Source organism: Trichosurus vulpecula, chromosome 7 (assembly GCF_011100635.1).
Source record: "Trichosurus vulpecula isolate mTriVul1 chromosome 7, mTriVul1.pri, whole genome shotgun sequence".
In the NCBI taxonomy this organism is placed as follows: Eukaryota; Metazoa; Chordata; class Mammalia; order Diprotodontia; family Phalangeridae; genus Trichosurus; species Trichosurus vulpecula.
The window spans coordinates 261,481,555-261,499,827 of record NC_050579.1 but is presented as its reverse complement, the minus strand read 5'-3'; the positions used below and the strand labels follow the sequence as shown (position 1 = coordinate 261,499,827).

At 51.2% G+C, this 18,273-nt stretch overlaps 3 protein-coding genes across 6 annotated transcripts; all 3 read left to right on the top strand.

Annotated features, from left to right (window-relative positions):
- Window positions 1–248: 248 nt before the first annotated feature.
- Window positions 249–1,894, top strand: RNASEK (ribonuclease K). Its single transcript, XM_036766840.1, has 3 exons — window positions 249–458; window positions 1,192–1,271; window positions 1,443–1,894. Exons 1-3 carry the CDS (start codon window positions 381–383, stop codon window positions 1,582–1,584), a joined length of 300 nt encoding a protein of 99 aa, XP_036622735.1. The 5' UTR covers window positions 249–380; the 3' UTR covers window positions 1,585–1,894.
- A 203-nt stretch (window positions 1,895–2,097) lies between these two features.
- C7H17orf49 (chromosome 7 C17orf49 homolog) lies at window positions 2,098–5,459 on the top strand. 4 transcript variants are annotated; one of them, XM_036766837.1, is made up of 6 exons: window positions 2,098–2,363; window positions 2,874–2,968; window positions 3,531–3,632; window positions 4,397–4,587; window positions 4,803–4,907; window positions 5,228–5,459. In XM_036766837.1, the coding sequence occupies exons 1-6, from the start codon at window positions 2,343–2,345 to the stop codon at window positions 5,230–5,232; spliced, it is 519 nt and encodes a 172-aa protein (XP_036622732.1). In that variant the 5' UTR covers window positions 2,098–2,342; the 3' UTR covers window positions 5,233–5,459. The 4 variants fall into 4 exon arrangements, with proteins under 4 accessions (XP_036622732.1, XP_036622731.1, XP_036622733.1 ...); XM_036766836.1 differs by having other exon boundaries at window positions 5,224–5,459; XM_036766838.1 differs by lacking the exon at window positions 3,531–3,632 and having other exon boundaries at window positions 5,224–5,459.
- Window positions 5,460–11,082: 5,623 nt separating this feature from the next.
- BCL6B (BCL6B transcription repressor) lies at window positions 11,083–17,896 on the top strand. The gene is made up of 9 exons (XM_036766067.1): window positions 11,083–11,136; window positions 11,821–12,011; window positions 12,388–12,609; window positions 13,581–13,943; window positions 14,272–14,363; window positions 14,644–14,823; window positions 14,937–15,067; window positions 15,313–15,450; window positions 15,870–17,896. Exons 2-9 carry the CDS (start codon window positions 11,833–11,835, stop codon window positions 15,987–15,989), a joined length of 1,425 nt encoding a protein of 474 aa, XP_036621962.1. The 5' UTR covers window positions 11,083–11,136; window positions 11,821–11,832; the 3' UTR covers window positions 15,990–17,896.
- The last annotated feature ends 377 nt before the right edge of the window (window positions 17,897–18,273 follow it).

The window sequence follows — 18,273 nt, the reverse complement described above, 5'->3', positions numbered from 1 at the left end:
GACTGTACCATGTTCATGGGGAGAAAGAGGAGGGACAGATTCGTATTTCCCCCCGGACCCGGTAAATTAGAACTTTGTGGAAGCTGGAAGGGCTGCAGATTTCATCCTCGGTATCCTTTCTTTACGGCGTTTCTTTCTACCTTTCCAATCTCTGGGAACAGCCGGTCTCCGGCGCTCTAAATCGGCTTCCTACCCCTCCCTCTGGTCCCGCCCCTTCCCCCAGTTCTGGTCCCTCCCGGCTCGCGCTCCGCCCTCCCTCCTGGGGAGCTCCCACCTCCGCTCCAGCTTCGCTGAGGTACCTCAAGCCAGGATTCGTTTTCTTGGGACCCGCTCTCCGCTCCAGCTCCTGCACGGACTGTCAGTCCCGGCCAGGGATCGCCATGGCTTCCCTCTTGTGTTGCGGGCCCAAGCTGGCCGCCTGCGGCATCGTCCTCAGCGCCTGGGGGGTGATCATGTTGGTGAGGAGGCGGAGGGAGGGCGCGTCGGAATTGGAGGAATCTCTAGGACGGGGCGCGCGGAAAGTCTGTGGCAGCGAGAGAATGATTGATGGAAACGCTTTTGGAGCGGGACCTGAGACCGCTTTCGAGGAATCGGGGGAGACAGGGATGGTGGGGAGGGGGATGAGAACTTGGGGAACTAGGGGAGGAAGGAATGAAGTCCGGCTGCTGAGCGCCGGGGATTACAAGGAACGCGCACGACAGACCCTGCTGCCGGGGAGCTCAGTCTCATGGGGTGAAGTCGAGGTTGGGAAGAGCGAAAGGTCTGGGGAGCTTGAGGAACAAGAGCTGATTAAGGAAAGCGAGACTCTGAATCTGATAAAAGAAAAACCTGGGGTACAGTCTCCCCTTATTTGTCCTTGGCCTCCGGAATGGGGTAGCAAGTCAAAAGGAGGAAGTCCATCCCGTGGTAGTGACGCCCCTTGGTGGGAGAGAAGGGCGATGTGGGTGACATCTGTGGCTGGATCACTGTGGGCCTGCCCTTTTTGAGTTGGGGGTGGAGGGAAGGTGGTCTCGGTTTCACCCGAGTGACATCCCGAATTAAGCGGCTGATTCCGGTTTAGTCTGAGCACATCCCTAGGTACAGCCAGATCTGAGAGCGGGTAGAAGGGCAGTCAAGGTTGATTCATGTGGAGTGACTGGGAACCCAGATTTCTGGTCTCACCCACCCCTTACCCTCGTGTTCTTTCCCCAGGTCCTTCTTGGAATTTTCTTCAATGTCCATTCTGCTGTGCTAATCGAGGATGTACCTTTTACTGAGAGCGATTTTACCGAGTGAGTTGTAGGGAATGGGAGGGATTTCCCAGGGCCAGAGGCTGGAGACTTGGGCCCCCTGGGAGCTTGGAGAGTTGGCGGAGAACAGAGAGGGCTGGACTCGAAGTAGCCCGGGGACAGTGAGGCCTCGGGAGGCCGAGCCGCTGCCTTCACTCTTATTTCGTCCTCCAGGACTGGTGTTCGGAAGATCTATGAACTGTATGAACAAGTGAGCTACAACTGCTTCATTGCTGCTGGCCTGTATCTTCTCCTCGGGGGCTTCTCGTTCTGCCAAGTCCGGCTCAACAAGCGCAAAGAATACATGGTCCGTTAGGATCCTCCATTCCATTCCGCTCCCGAGGATCTGGGGGTCCCCCTAACCCCTCACCCCATGTCTCTTATTTAAATTCCCTCCTCTTCACCTTCCCCTTAAGTCTTGGGGCCCCTCCATTTCTTTCCCGTTAGGCGCTGAGGGTGTCGCGGGCTCCCCCGGGGAGTGGATGGGCGGGTGGGGGAAGAAGGGCTTCAGTTAGCCCTTTCGCTCGGTCCTTTCACCCCTCCTGCGTGGGGGTGGCTCCACCTTCCCCTTCCTAGCCCCCGGGCCGTCTCTGCTAGTGACAATAAAGCGAAGGTGTTCTCTGCGGTCTCGGTGTGAGTTTGTGCTTGTGGCCCCTTCCTTCTCTAAGCGCCTGGGGTGCTTGTGGGGCAGGCTGACGGAGGAAAAACCCCCGGCGCTTTGGGGGCTAGGAAGGTGGGGCGTAGAGGGAAAGCGAACCCGGAGGGGGGCTAGCCAGAAGCGGAAGTGTGGCGGCGCTTCGCCGGAAGCTGAGCGAGCTCCGCCTCCCGAGCCCGGTAGCAGGGCCGAGCTCCAGTGGCCGCCGCCTTCCCTTCGTGCCCCGTGGACGGAGCGTTCCGTCCGCCCGATGGTGCGGGGGAGGAGCGCGGGCGCGGCGGACTCCAGGGCCCGGTGAGGGGCAGCTCGCCGAACAGAGGGGCGGGACTTCCGCGGCCGTTTGTTGGCCGGGCTGCTCCCGGTCTTTGCTCGCGCGGCAGCTGCTGCAGCTGCGTCCCCGGGAGCTGGCGTCCAGGGCCATGACGTCAGCTTCCACCAAGGTGCGCGCTCCTCCCCCACCCCCAGCCCGGGAGAGACCGAGAGAGCCCTCCCTCCCCTCCCCCCCAGGTTAACGCCTCTCACCGGACTTGGAGAGAGGAATCTCGGGGGGTAGCTTCTTCCCAAGGGAAGGGACTCTTTCCCGACTGACCCCCTGGCCTAGCTCTCTCCCACCTATTCCGGGGGAAGGATAGACCCTGGAGTTGGAGCACCTTCCCCCTGCCATCCCAGGGACCCTCTGGATAGTGGAAAGGGAGGTTGGGTGTCCCTGGTTGTTTCACTTTTCACCCAACGGGGAGAATGGAGAACTCCAGGTTCGTCCCACCTGTTGGGGAGAACGGATGCCCTTATATAATGTATCTAGGGGAAGCCCTAGAGTGGGAAGGGTGGTGAATTGTCTAGCGTTCCACTGCGCCCAACGTAGAAGCATGCTCCAGTAAAGTGCCCCTCAGGGGAAGAGCCTGTGTCCTGGGCATTGTACCCCATAATCCTCTAGTGGTTGGATCCTTCAGGTTGGGGAGATCTTCTCCGCTGCTGGTGCTGCCTTCACAAAGCTTGGTGAACTGACAATGCAGCTGCATCCAGTGTCGGACTCCTCCCCTGCCGGGTATGTTTGAACTGGGAGGAGAAGAGCGAGTGGAGCCGAATCACACTGCCCCCAACCCAGGGAGGGGGGGAGGATCTGGCGTACGTTGCCCTAGGCAAGGGAAGGGACGGGACGGACACTCCGTACCATCACCATTCTCTGACCCCTGGTTCTCAAATTAATGCCCCTCCCCTCGACTATGGGGTCACTCACTATGTGACCTTGAGCACATCATTTAAAGTTTCTGCGCCTGTTCCCTCCTTGTTAAAGGCACAAGTCTTTGGGCTGTTATAAGAATCAAGTGAGATTTATCTGTTTTGTAAGCTTTACAGAATCAAAGTGTTATAGGCGGGCTCTTTGTATGTAGGTTTTTCATACTCAGGGTTGAGGGAGGCAGATCTGGGGGTTTATGCGGGGGAGTTAAAGTTGTTTGGTGAGATGCCCAAAGACACTTAGGGTTTATGGAAAATCTAAGGGTGCTAGGTGACCTTGGAGCTGAGAATCCAGAGCACGTGGTGTACGGGGTGACTTCACCCCTCCTTCCCCTACTCCACCTCCCCATCCCCCTCTCCCCTCCTGACAGTGCCAAGTGGACAGACACCGAGATAGAGATGCTGAGGGCTGCGGTGAAACGATTTGGGGACGATCTTAATCGCATCAGCTGTGTCATCAAGGACCGGACTGTGTGAGGGAGGGTGGTTAGACAGGGAATGGGGGGGGTGGGGGTGGACAGCTTCTCCTCCTCCCACCTTTTCTTTCTCCCTCCCCTTGTGTTACCTTTCTTGCTGTCTCTGGTCATTTTGGTAGGATGCCCCTGGGAATGGGATATAAACAATATGAGAATTACTACATTTGAAGCAGGGATTGTTGAAATATTTTGGTAGGGTTTCCTAGATTACTTCTGAAAGTAGTTTGCTTAGGATCTCCTAAGGTGCTTACAAAGAATGTGCTTATTGTAGGAACCCTCCTAGCCAGTTGCTTATAGAAAGACTTCTGGGATTCTTTGGGTAGGGTGTTTGGGGTTGTTTTCTTATGTTTACGTAGGGTGGGGTTCCCACCTTGTGGATGGGTTTTTTATGGTAGATCTTTATAAGCCAGTGTCCATACCCTCCTGCCTGCCCTCCCCCCAGTCCCCCCAAATGATTCCCTCTTTGGAGTTTGCTGGCATTCCAAATAGAGAAGCATGAAGCCCCCTCCCCTACTTTTTTTGGGCATTTTACTTCTAAACCTCCTAGCTCTTTTCCCTAAGTGGTCCAAACACTTTTACAAGTAAAAAGTAATCAATCCCTCCTTATAAAAAGGTTGGGGATTTCTGAGCTAGAGTTTCCCAGGCCACAGATTAGATTCCCCTGAGTTCCCTAATATCTCATTCCCCATGTGCCCTCTTATTCACGATATCCCTTTGACAACCTTCCACCTTTTCCCATATGCTCTGTCTCTTCTCCTCAGCGCTCAAATAAAGTCTACAGTGAAACGAAAGGTATATGAAGACTCTGGCCTCCCTCTTCCAACTGAATCACCCAAGAAGGGGCCCAAGAAAGGAGCATCTAGTGTCCTGGTTCCTGCTGTACCTGTACCCCCACCCACTGGATCTAGTGTCCCTGAAACTGGGGGCCCTCCCCCGAAGAAGCAGAAGGCTGGTGAGGGCCACAGAGTGGTTTTTGTAGGGGAGTGCTAAGGAAAAAGAAAAGCTCTGAAGCCAAATGAGTGAACTTGTAAATGAGACCAAAAGGGAGCAGTCTCCTCCCTCAGCCTGTGGGGGAAGATTGAGAGAGGAGGAACTGGGAGGAGGGGGAGCTGGGGTTGGGAAGGTCTGGGGAAATTGGGGGGGACCTAGTTGATGCCTCCCTCTCAGATGTGACGCTGAGCGCCCTGAATGACTCAGATGCCAACAGTGACCTAGTGGACGTTGAGGGGCTAGGGGAGGCTCCCCCAGCCAAGAAACTCAACTTCGACCAGGGTAGGAGTCCTTCCCCTCCCCACACTAGTGTAGGCTTGGGATTCGGGGGAGCAGGTTCTCACACCCTGGGGTGGTGTTGTATTTTGGGGTGGGGAAATATGGTATAATGAAAAAGGAGTGGATTGGAGTCACCTGACTGCTTGAGTAGGGGCTTTGCCACTGACCAGCTGTGTGACGTTGGTCAAGTCACTTCCTTTCTCTTCTCTAAAATGAAAGGGTCACATCAGATGTTCTGTACATTTTGTGACAGGTAGGCATTTCTTTGGAGGGTGGGTTTAGGGCTCTCTATCTCTCCTCATTTCATTTTCTGTTCCAGACAGCCTGAAACTAGATTCTGGACTTCTCATGACCTCCACTGATCCTCCTTTGCTCTCCCGATGACCTTCCCATCTCCGACCCCTGTGACCCTTTTATTGTGGACCTGAGTGGAAATCTGTAACAAGGAAAGCTGGAGGAAAATAAATATCTGCCCTACAAACCCTGTGTGAACACATGCCCTCTGCCCGCAATGGACATTTTTTTTACAGAATCAAATAAAAATTTCACTCTTAATTTGGTGGCTTTGTCTCTGTTTCATTAGAGAATAAGGGGTTATACCTCCAGCATTCAGAGACAAAAGGTCTTCTTCCCACAGCTGCTCTAGCCACCCTGTCTGGAGCAGCACTCTCAATACTGGCATGGCTTTCCCTCAGGTGCCAATATTTCTGTGCTGCTAAAGCCAGGGGGGCCCAAGGTGGTGGTAGGAGTGAGGGTGGAGAACAAAGTTGCAGACAGAAGACTTCGTTAGTTGAGGTAGGTCTTTTCCCTGAATGCTTAGGATTTCTCCCATAATTCATTTGGGGGTACATTGTTCAAGGTCTCCTTACAGGTGGATCCCCAAAGATCTTCCCTGGTGAAGAACCCCTGCGTTTTTATGGGGGTCTCTCCATTCTGTTTGTCATATATCCCCCAGAGTCTCCAGCGTGTCCAAGGTATCCTGCTCCAGGGTCCAGGCTGTGGTGACTTCGATGCCTCTCCTACCCTCACTCTAACACCACAGTGTGGTTTGGACTTGGCCACAACACTGAACAAACCACAGTGTGCTGCTGGGGCGGAGGCAGGATGGGATTTGGGGTAGGGCACTGTGGAGAAACAAAAGGATAGTAGACAAGTAGAGAGATTCAGGGAAAAACTAAGAACATAAGACTGGTCAGTGGAAAAACTGGAACCTGGCTTTTTGGGGAGAGCTTAAAAAATGCAGTGGCAATGGGAGGGTGGAGACAGGTAGACAAAATTCTCAGAGAGAATCTGACGAAGAATAGATGGGGCCATCTTCCCTTCCTAGAGAACCCAGCCCAAGACTTTCTTAGGTCGGATCAGGTGGTATATATGAGGCAGTGACCAATTGGAATGGGGGAGGGTAACTGATAAGAACCTCACTTTACTCAGTTCCTGCCCTAAACGAGTGTACAGAAGACACACACACACACACACACACACACACACACACACACACACATCCTCCAAAGGGAGAAAAATACAAAGACAGCCAAAGAAAGGCTGACAGGTGGTGAAAGCCAGTTCTAGATATGGATGGCGCTGGGTCTCAATTGGGAAATCAGAAAACTCCTTGGGACCCTGGCCTGGCACGAATGTCGAAGGAGAGGAGGGAAAGGCAGGAGTTTGGGGGGGGCGGGGTTCGAGTAGGCAAAAGCCTAAAGAGAAGCTACTTTTGGCATTCTCACCTACCTCTATCCCTGCTCCTCAGCTCCACCATGGGTCCCGCTAGGGACCCATGTGTCCTTTTCTACATACTCACCCTCATATTGGTCCCATCAACCAGGCTTAAAAATCCCCAAGGGGAAGCCACGTTGAACATACAAACATTCTCCCCTTTCCTCACCCATGCTCCTCCCCAACCTCCAGGCCCTTCCTCCTGACACGTCCTCTGTCCTCCCACGTCCTCCCATCTTGTCTAGGACACTAGAGGTAATGGGGATGCAATCTTTTTTTTAATCTATATGTGGATCTGTTACATACATAAACCCAAAGCCAAGAGTAAAAATCATTCTTCAGAAAAATAAAAAGTATCTTGCAGAAATATATTTAAAAAAACCAACAACCAAAAAACTAACCCCCTTCTCAATTTTCTAAAAAAAAAAAATTCCAGAAACCAAAAGAACAAAGATGGTGTAAACAGTTTTTCAGGTTTTGGAGGAATCTAGGCACCCCACCCCCCAAACCTCTCTGCTCTCAACACTCCAGAACTCTGGTCTTCACCTACATTACCCCTCAAACCTAAGAACCCCTAAAAAAATCCTCCTTTTAATCATCAGGAGAATTACTTAAAAATTAGAGATGGAGGCCAATGGAAGAGGCAAGGAGGTGTAAGAATCCTTTGGTCTCGACTTTCAGTTTTGAGGTGATAAGTGCTATGAATTTGGGGGTTCAAGAAGTAACCTCAACCTATCGCCCTATCTTCAAAGTCCATACCCCAACTCCACCCATTCCCCCCAACTTCCCCCATTTTGTTCCCAAACAGGGGATACCTCCCTGCCCCCTCTCCACTTACCTCAGCTATTCCCCCCTGGTTCCTGGTCCCCCCTCATTTCTGAAGGGAGCCGATTTGGAAGCATATTCCCCAAGTTAGGGGCCCAGGAGAGAGGAGACACCCCAAGTCGTATCTTCGGCCTTCTCTTTCTCCTGGCTGACTTAAGGAATGGGGAGTGCCTTAAGATGGGAGGAACCCCCCCAAAAGGGTTTAGGAGTGGGGTTTCCCCATTCCAAGTTAGAATTGGGGACACCCTCCCCCCCTCCCAATCCATCCGTCTCCAACTTGGGTGGGAGAGGCAACAGAAATGCCCAAGTCAGATTACACCAACACTACATTCCTCACCCACCCTAGGGGGGTCCAGGGCTCCCCAAAAAATCCCAAAAAAATTAAGGGTCGAGGGGAGACCACCCTTGACCAGCTCTCCAAATCTGGGACACTCAGGTACCCCCGTTTCTCCAGGAAAATTCTTCCTTTTGCTTGCCTCCCGCCCGCCCTGCTCTGTCCTGATGCCAATTTTGGAAGTCACTCTCTCCCTCCTCCTCTCGGGTGCCCCAGCCCGCCCCCCTCCCCCTCCAAGGCTGAGATGCCTGACACCTGGGTCCCTAGTCAAGGGTCTCTCCCAAGGACCTGGGGGACAAGGGACCCAGTCCATTCCCCCTACCCCCTGGGAAGCTGAGAAGCCCGGTTCCCCCTCCCCTCCCCCCCCCGGCTGGGTCCCTGTGGTGGTTTAAAGAAGCTTGGAGGACTGGAATCTGCCACTGCAGTTGTACAGCCAGGTTTTTTTTTGGTGTTGTTGTTTCTGGGCTTTTTGCTTTGTTTTGTTTTTGGTATAAGTTTTTTGGGGGGAGTGGGGTACGGGGGAAGGAGACACAGAAAGAAATCTTGGGTCCCTTGATCCGCCCCCCCCCACCAGATCTTGTTCTCTTTGGGAACCTATCCTTCAATCTAACTCCCTCCAATTTCCTGTGTGCTTCTGGTAATCCCAACGGATTACCAACCTGGTATGGGGTATGGGGGCGGGGTGGGGGTGGGGGGTTGGTAGCTAGCTCTTGTTCAGGCATCGAATTTCAAATCCCCACCCATACTATACTGCCCTAGAAACCATCTTTGGCTTCTGAACCCCACAGCTACAGTGGCTCTTTGTTAGTAGGATCTAGCAATAGCTTGAGTCCCTCAGACACGTATATCCCATAACTAACTGAAAAATGCCCCTAAATCAGCACCCCAAAATATGACAAGAACTTTCAAATCCATACTCTCAGTCCCTGGAACCTCTCCCCCCCCATAAAGTACTCCCAAAATTAAACCCTAAAAACTGATTACTAGATTCTGATACTTCCCCAAACTCTCTCTCAAACTGTGTAAATATGAACCCAATTAACTGCTTCACACCCAAATTGCCTCCCTCACCTTGAATTCTTAGCAGATTCCCAATTTTCAAGCCTTAAGCTCCGGTTCCTGGAACCCCCCAACATCCTAAAATATTTCTTAGCCTCCAAATATGCCTCCTTCCCCTAACTCAGAGAGAGTAAGTCTCCAGTCTGGACTTGTGTTCCTCCTTGGCAAGTTCCAAATCTGTCTCTAACCTAAGGGGCTCCTCAAAACCTGTTTCTACTCCCAATCGGTCAGAATTAACCTCCAAATGATGCCACAGCCCCTGTTTTGTTTCCCCACAAAACTAGAGGACAGTTACTCTTTTCCACCAAGAACAGAGAGGAGACCTGGAAAGAGCCTACTCCCCACCTGCCCCTTCATCCACGCACCTCCTTCCTATGTTCTTTTCTCTCTCCCTGACCCCCTGACCCACTCTGGGATCCCTTACTGGGTCTTTCCAACTTTCCAGTCTCCACTTTCAAATCAGGCCATAAATTATAAATTAATGATGCTTACTTAAGATCTGTAAGGGATTGCATGTAGACAATTAGCATAACTAATTACTAAGAGAATCCTACACACGTCCAGAAACCTAGAAACCCCTACTGAACAACTTGTCCAGCCTGTTGGCTCCACCTTCCTCTTCCAGCCAAGGTAGCCCCAAGCTTGCCAAGTCAGGGAAGAAGCCCAAGCTATCAAGTTTATTAAGCCCCTACTAAGCGCTCGGTGGGGCTTAAGCCATGGTGACACAAAGAAGGTAGAAAACAGTCAGTCCTAGCTCTCAAGAAGCTCGAAGCCTTATGGGGAAGACTATATGTAACCATGTACAAACAAGATGTGGGCAGGATAAATTGGGGATAGTCAATAGAGACACATTCTCACTCTCCCCCCCTTAAGCTCCAGTCTCCATCCCTGCTGGTGAAGTAGGAGGATGGGGTACAGCCGAGGAGTGAGGAAAACACTGGTCCAGAGTCCTTTCCTTTGCCAAGGGCTCTGAGATTTTCTTTAAGGTCCTGTCGCCTCTTGGACGTGGCTGGGACGGCGCAATGCTGCCATCTTATGGATGAAATCATGCACTACGGGGCAGAGACTCCTCACTGGACGAAAGACAAACAAACTTCTACCTAGATCTGGGCAAGCTAGGATCCTGGGTCCCCGAGAACGAGCGAGGGGTGGGGACATGGGAGGGCCCTAGTTTAGATGTGCATCGGTCCAGTACTAGATTCGAAGTCAGGAGAGACCTCCGTTCAAGTCCTGCCTCTAACAGTAGCTGTGCAACCACGGGCTGTTAACCTCTCTGAGCCTTAGTTGTCTTATCTGTGTAAGACTGAAAATAATACCTATTTATATATTATTAGCTAATAACAGCTAGTTTGATTCAGAGTTGTTGTATCAAATAAGGTAATGTATATAATAAGCTTTGCAATTAAATTGATATATAAATATAAGCTATTATCATTATCCTTGAAGAGAAAGGAGCCTGGCAGGAGGGCAAAAGGCAAGAGCTTCGAGTCGGGGAGATGCCAGTGTTCCCTCCGTTTCTCTCCAGACTTCCGCCCAGGCATCGGGGGTTTCCCCACCCCCTCTAGGGGAAGCAGCTGGACGGTCCGTCCTGTCCCAGTACAATGGCAGGAAATGGACTAGAAATCACATCCGCCCCTCCCTTCGCTCCCTCTCGGTATCAGGGCTCCCCTCCCCGACTCTGTCTCCCCGGTTGTCCCGCGAGGCCTGACCATGAAAATTTTCTGTAGCTACGTGGCAGCCACGAAAGGTTTAGGGTCGAGGCCAACCTTCCTGCATCATCAGGGACATGACCTTCTCCTGTTCTCAACAACCCTTTTCCACCTCCGGGGATGGGATGTTTGACTCCAATCGGAATTTTCTCCCTGCCTGGAGGACCCTTTTAGCCGGCTATACCCCAATTATTTCCCTCCCGATATTTGCCTAACCAAGCTCCTTATAGGTCCCCAAAGGCCACCCCCCCCGCCCCAGATATCCTCGAAACCCTAAACATTCTTTTCTTTCAATGAGGCACTTCGATACCTCAGACCTCTCTAACACTAAATCCCGGTCCATGTTAACCACGTCACTCCTCTTGGGCCCAGCAGGATCGCACTTTTCACATGCCACTAACCCCGTTTCCAAGGTCCCACCCCCAGTCTCCACCATCTAGGGAGGCAGGAAGGATACCAACCCAAATACTTCCCCCCCCTCCCAGTTCTCCCGCCCCCAACATCCCGCCGGGATAAAGGAGCCAGGACTGGGAGAGATACCCCGCCCCATCCCAGCAAGAGAAGAAACCGAAGCCCCTGCCGGACAGGGGTGAGAGCCAGAGGGGAATCCGAACTCCAGGGACCCTGAGCGGGGGCAAGTTGGGCTGGAAAAACAGGGATCCCCGGGAATTAGGCTTAATGTATAGGAGAGAATGAGACTAGCAGAACTCAGGGTCGGGATGGGGGCGGAGGGAGGAGAAGATAGGCTGGGGATTTGAGAGGCCGGGGTCTCTGGATGGATTTGGGCAAAGAGCTGGATCGGGGAAATACAGTAGGGTGAGTGAAGAAGGGAGAAACAAGATGCCTGGTTTAGAGCGAAACCCAAGTCTAGGCTTTTGGAATGTTATTAGCCGCCACCCCTTCACTCACAGTAGAGCATCATAAGTAATTGGCTGAGTCTAGTGTCTTCCAAAAGCGGGGTTTTTGAATTCTCTTCCCCTGCATGAGATAGGGGATTGGGGTTCTGGTGGAGGATGGACCAGGACTTGGGAAGAGCCGAACTTTGGCAGATGGGAGGTGGGAGAAAAGGACCTTTGACTTAAACTATATGAAATCCGCAGGGAATGGGGGCGCAGAGGCTGGCATTCAGGAATCCTGTATCTTGAGAAGATGTTGGGTAGGGGAGGGAGGCTGTCCCAGGCTAAGTGTCCCGGCTAGGTGTTTGGCTAATCAAAATCCCGAGGAACTGACAAACATCCTAGGTCTTTGACTCCTACTTCTCATTCACTCTCAGGCCATCTTCGCCATGAACTCAGCCGCGGCCGCAGCGGGGAGTCTGGGCTACGTCCGAGAATTCACACGCCATGCACCAGACGTGCTCTGGAACCTGAATGAATTACGCCTGCGTGGGATCCTTACCGATGTCACGTTGCTAGTGGGAGGTCGGGCCCTCCGGGCTCACAAGGCGGTCTTGATCGCCTGCAGGTTCGAGGGGGCGACTTTGTGGAGAGCTGGGGAGGAAGGTGGTCTTCGATCAGTGGTGAGACCTGACTGGGAGAAGTCCTAAAAAGCGTGGAAGTGGGGGAAGGTCAAGCTATACAGGTGTGAGGATTTGATGAAAGCTTCCCTGCATTGGGCCAGTGGAAAAGTTAGGCTTACTTGGGAGGAGCAAAATGTCACCTAAGCAGAGCCCACGGGTCCAATGTGTGAATCTCAGGGTATATGTAGCAGGGGGTTGTTGTTGTCTTGACTGACTCTGGGAACTGAACTGCCTGCGAGTCAAATACCTGCAATCTCGATTGTGAGGTTGTTTTGGCTCTAGGGAGCAATATGACTCACCTCCTCTTTCTCTGGCCTGCAGCGGCTTCTTCTACTCGATTTTCCGTGGCCGGGCAGGGGTGGGAGTGGACCTACTCTCCTTACCTGGGGGCCCTGAAGCTGGTGGCTTTGCCCCTCTTTTGGATTTTATGTACACTTCACGCCTACTCCTTTCACCGTCCACGGCCCCAGCGGTCCTGGCGGCAGCCACCTATCTGCAGATGGATCACGTGGTAGAGGCCTGTCACCGATTCATCCATGCAAGGTGAGGGTTAGGGTAGGGGTAGGGTGGGGAAGGGGGGGGGCTTGGAGGGAAGAGACTTGGAAGGAGAGGCCCCAGCTGAGTAAGACTGTATTCCTGCAGTGGAGGTCACAAGCGAAATTGAGGAAGAGGGGAACAACCTCAGGTCGAGGAATATTTAAGGAGAGTGAAGGTTGGGAGGTCTTGAAAAAGTAGGAGGTTCCAACACCTTGGAAACTAATCAGCTTACCTCTCTGAGCCTCAGTTTTCTCTTCTATAAAGAAAAAAAAATCCCCATTGGCCTGATGGCAAGGATAGAGTAGTTCTTGTTTGCTGCAGAAGACTCTAAGTTAGCTTCTTCTTACTTAACCAAAAAATAAGCTGTCCATTCCAGTGGACTGACTTGGAGGGCTGGATTCAAAGTCTGGTCAGAACTGGTTAGTCTGTCTCTCCCACTTCTTAGAGTAACTTAGGGCATTCAATCAACAAGTACTTATCATGCATTTGCTAAGTGCCAGAAGACAGTATGTACATACAGAAAATTTAGAGTAATTGTGGGGAGAGGCATCCTGTTGAAGGTGGTGCTTGATCTGAGCTTGAAGGAAACTAGAGACTCTAAGAGACAAGGAAAGGAGGAAGTGTACTAAGAGTAGTGTACAGCACAAAGACAAGGGATGGGATGTTGTAGTAGTGAACAAGGCTGGTTTGGCTGGAGGGTAGAGAATAGGAAGGCGAAATAAGTATAATAAGGCTGGAAAGGTAGGCTGGAGCCAGATTGTGAAAGACTTAAAATGCCCGAGGAGCTTGTATCTGATCTTAGGGGTGATAGAGAAGCCACTGGAGATCATTCAGCAGGGCAGTGACATAGTCAGACCTTGCTTCAGGGATAGCACTTAACCTCTCTAGGCCTCATTTTATCTCATCGGTAAACTGAAGGAATTAAACCAGAGGATCTTTAAGGCCATCTCTTAAATCCTAACTCTTCTGTCTCACAGCTATGAGCCCATAGGCATCTCCTTGCAACCACTTGATTCAGAATCACAGGCACCTCTCATGCCAGCAGCCCCTCCAGAAGGTAGCCCCCGCCGCTTTGAGGGGCACCCGGACCCTCCAACAGAGTCCCGAAGCTGTTTCCATGGTCCTCCCAGCCCAGACAGCCCACCTAGTCTTGACCCCACAGCTCGCAACTGGAAGAAATACAAGTTCATCATTCTCAACTCCAGGACGGCCCAAGCAGGGACCCCAGCTGGGAAGGCTGACGCTGCTGCGGAACCAGCTGCTTCAGCAAAGCCTGCCAATGGCGAGGAAGCCTCTAGCAGCAGCGGGGAGGAGGGTTTCTGTTCCGGAACTGGGAGCAGGTTCGGGGTGGGGGGGGGCCACGTCGGGAACTCTGAGGGTTGGGGGAGGTGTGGCAGGTGACATCTAAGGGGAGTGGCCTCAGTTAAGAAGGTGCGACCCAGGGGTTCCTGGAGGGACCAGGTTCGGGAAGGAGGTGTCTACTGAACACTTTGGGGTATGCCCTCAGAAGTCCAGTCACTAACCTAGGGGAGCACACTCCCAAATACTAGAGGGGAGCTGCAAGCATATTTCTAGTCTAGGCCAGCTCTAGATCAAGCACAGCTTCTAAGGGAGTGAGAGGTGTAGCTTTTTTTTCTCAGGAGGGCTTTTGCTCGCCCTTCCCCCCAGGCTCTCCCCGGCGCTTGATCCCCCCTTGCTGCTCACGCACCCCAGCCAGAGAAACCTCGGATCATCTTCTGAAGCGTCCGGTCCTAGACCAGGTGAGAGCCCTCCCCTTGCCCCGAAATACCAACAGAACAGGCAATTCTCAGAGCATCAAGTTTCTATCCTTCGAGACAACCACAGGACTAGGGTTAGGCGTTTTCTACCGGCTGACACGGAGAGGGAGTGAGATCAACCAGGGACGGAGAGGGCGAGGCTCAGGAACAGAAATCAACCACCACTCGTAGAGACTACCAACTTCCTTCTAACTGGTGAAGCAGAGGAGTCAGAAAAGAAAGGGTATCCTAAAAACCGTTACCCTTATCATTCCCTTCCCAGGGAATAATTTCTTCAGCTGCCAGGACTGTGAGGGAAGGATTGGCTGTCCGGCAGAGGTGGGGTCGCGGGCACTGCCCCCCCTCAGTCCGGGAAACGAAGACAAACCCTACAAGTGTCAGCTCTGCCGATGCGCTTTCCGCTACAAAGGCAACCTAGCCAGTCACCGCACAGTGCACACAGGTACGAGAAGCAAGAGGAGGGAAGAGAGGTCTAGAGGATGGGAGGGAGAGCCCCGACCCGGCCTGCTGTAGAGGAACCTAGAGCCCGGGTTTCCTCTTCTAACCTGTTCTCAGGAGAGAAGCCTTATCACTGCGCCATCTGCGGGGCGCGTTTTAACCGACCTGCCAATCTCAAAACGCATAGCCGCATCCATTCGGGAGAGAAGCCTTACAAATGCGAAACTTGCGGCTCTCGCTTCGTGCAGGTACGGGGATTGCGGAGAGGAAGGTTGGGAAGGTTCTAAGTAAGAATGCTAAAATGACCCAGGGATGGGCAGGCTGCATTTAGCTGGCTCGCTCTGAGTAGGCACACTCAAAGGCCAAAAATTGACTAAGGCTTGGTTCAATATGTGGAGGGTCCGAATGACTAAGAGGCTGGGAGAGGATGGAAGATGGGAAATGAGTTGGAAATATGGCAGAGCCCCAATGCTATCCACTCTTGGTCGCGCAGGTGGCACACCTCCGTGCACATGTGCTGATTCACACTGGGGAGAAGCCCTATCCTTGTTCCACCTGTGGAACTCGCTTTCGCCACCTGCAGACACTGAAGAGCCACGTGCGCATCCATACTGGGGAGAAACCGTATCATGTGGGTATTAGGGGTTGGGGTAGAACCAAGCTCTCTAGGAGAAAATCTGCTCAATAGTGCTCTGAGAGCTCAGCTCTCTGAGTTTGTGGGGGTGATGGATGAGTCGGGAGCAGAGTAGGGGACTTGTAGGTCGGAGAATTCTGGAAGTGAGGTGTGGGAGCAATAGGTAAAGCGTGTTAGGTGGTGTGTGGGGATCAAAGTCTCACTTGAGAGGGGTGTAGGGAGGGTGAATAGAAAATAACTTGTCTTCCAGGAACTAGTTAAGGAATAGAACTGATGGTCTGGGATCAGCACATCAAGTAAAATCCATTTATTGTAGAGTTTAAAAGGGAAAATAGTAGGTTTGACTATAGGCTATGACAGTATTTGCATGAGACCCTGATATGTTCCCATTCTGACTCTCCATTCTCACCCATCAGTGTGAGCCCTGCAACCTCCATTTCCGCCACAAGAGTCAACTACGCCTGCATCTTCGACAGAAACATGGTGCTGCCACCAACACCAAAGTCCATTACCATGTTCTGAGGGCCCCTTGTTGAGGGCCAGGGTTGTGGCCCAGCTTCCTCTTAACCCTTTTCTGGTTCCAGAGCTGATCTTAGTCCAGTTTTTCACCCTGGGGAGAGCAGGGGTAGCAGATCTACTAGATCTGTTTCCATTTTGCTGGTCAAAATCTCTTCCCTTTACAATTTTTTGCCTAATTCCCTAAGTCCTAGTCAGGTTGCCTGACAGGGAACAGAACTCAACCTTGAGCACCTAATTTCAGTTCTTCTGTAAATATAATTTATTGGAGTTACTGGGTGGGGTTGAAGTTTTTCCTCATAGGACACTATTTCCTCATTCCTTTCCTACCCCCATTAGGGAATTATGTGGCTAGAACTGATCCACAGTAAGGTGAGGTCACAGCTCTGCTGGCAGAGCCAAGTCTGGAACCCCCCTGTACCAAAGCTTGAATATTTCATATAATTCCTATTATAGCCATTATACTTAAAGAAACTTTAAAAAAAATCTATTTTACAAGAGGTAGGAACCTCTATTCTGGAGCAGTTTAGGAACCCTATGGGGATAACGAAGCCAAGCCAAACCATTCTAGAAAGTAATGGGTCTTGGATCAAAGCTTCTCTCTGTTCTTGTAGAACAGTCTGACCCTTTGGGTAATCTAGATGTAGAGAAAATAAGCCCTTCACTGTGGCTCTTCAAGAAGTTTTGGGGCTCTGTATTACTCCAAAGTGGGGGCTGGTAACCTCCAGAAATCTCATTGGTCTATACTTAGTCATGTAGAAGAGGGGGACTGGATCCTTCATGGTGATTTTGAATATAAAATTATACATTTTCTATTATCACTGTACAGTTGGGTCTGGGACCTAACCTGACATTTTAAAAATTAGCTCTGGTTGTGCAAAAACTGGGAACCTTCACGTTGGCTCTAGAGAGGAATCTAGAATTTCTTGTTACCCAAGAGTTCAGCCTGCTTATCTGCTGGGCTGCTGGAACTCCGACTGTGATGTTTTCCAGTTCTCTATATTGTCTTCTAGAATGACAAGGACTCAGGGATGGCTGAGGTGACACCTTAGAGTCTGTTTGGGTCTATGACCTCTTTCCTTTAGTGTTTTCTCTTCCAGAGAAGAGAATGGCCATTTATTTTCCCTTGATCCTGGATATATTGCCTCATTAGTCTCCTACTGCAACTAGAAAACTCTCCTTTTGCTCAAGAAGTCTTGGGTGCTGTGTAATACCCTTGTTATTGTTATTGGGTTTTTCTTTTAAACTTAGAAACTGTTCTGGGATATCACTTTTTTATTTTTGGTCATGAACCACAAAAGGCATCAGAGCCTGAGGCTATAAAGAGATGTGGGGAGAGGAGAGGGATACTCTGGCCTTCATGGAATGCAAGATTTTTCTTTGGACTGAGCATTTAAGGGACTGGTTGTCATTTCTGAGTTGAGGTTAAGTGCTTCCAAAAAGATAGTCTGTCAAGGACAGCCTATGGCAGAAAAGTACTTCTGTGTATCTGGGCCCGAGATTAGACAGAGACATTTACTACTGATGTTGGTTTCACAAGCTGGGGCCAAATGAGGCCTGTATTCTGGTCCGCTAGTTGAAAAAAGTGTTGGGAATAAAATCAGTTACTTTCAAGGTAGAGAAGGCCTATTACAGTTACATTTCTTACAAAAAAGCTATGCCGTGGATATTCCCCTATAGGTTATTTGTGGTGGTGTGAGAGGGGTACACCCACTGTAGTTGGGCGACTGAATGTGGTGGGGGGGTTGGGGCTTAAGTTCAGTGGCCCTTCTTCCCCTGTTCCCCCAAGGGAAGATAGGAAGAGGAGAGAGATGAGAAAGCTGAAGTGACATTTAGAGGGAGAATGAAGGAGTAGGGAAAGTGAATGGGAGATGGATCAATGAGTGGAGATCTAAGCTGAGCCTTGGAATAAAAAAACATCCATGTCATTTGGTGTTTGTTGGTTTCTTGGTCAGATTTGGGATGGGGAGCCCGTGCCCAGGGGAATTTTAGCTTATGTTCTCCAGACTAACGACACTAGCCCTTTCCAACTACACTCTCCCCACCTTCTGGCTCATAAAGCTCCGGAGCCACCTGCATCCTGTCCCATATGAGGTAACTTCCTGTATGAGCTGAGGGGTAGAGGAGGAAACCAGAAAGCTACGTCTGTCAAGGGGCAGCAGAACCTTTTTCCTGAAATATTATTAAACATCCTGATTTCTGGGTCTTTTTTCCCTTCTTTCCCATCCACTAAATTCTTGTTCTCCTCCCAGTATCCAGGCATCCCTTCTCAACTTTGTCACTTCAGAATATATGTGTATGCAT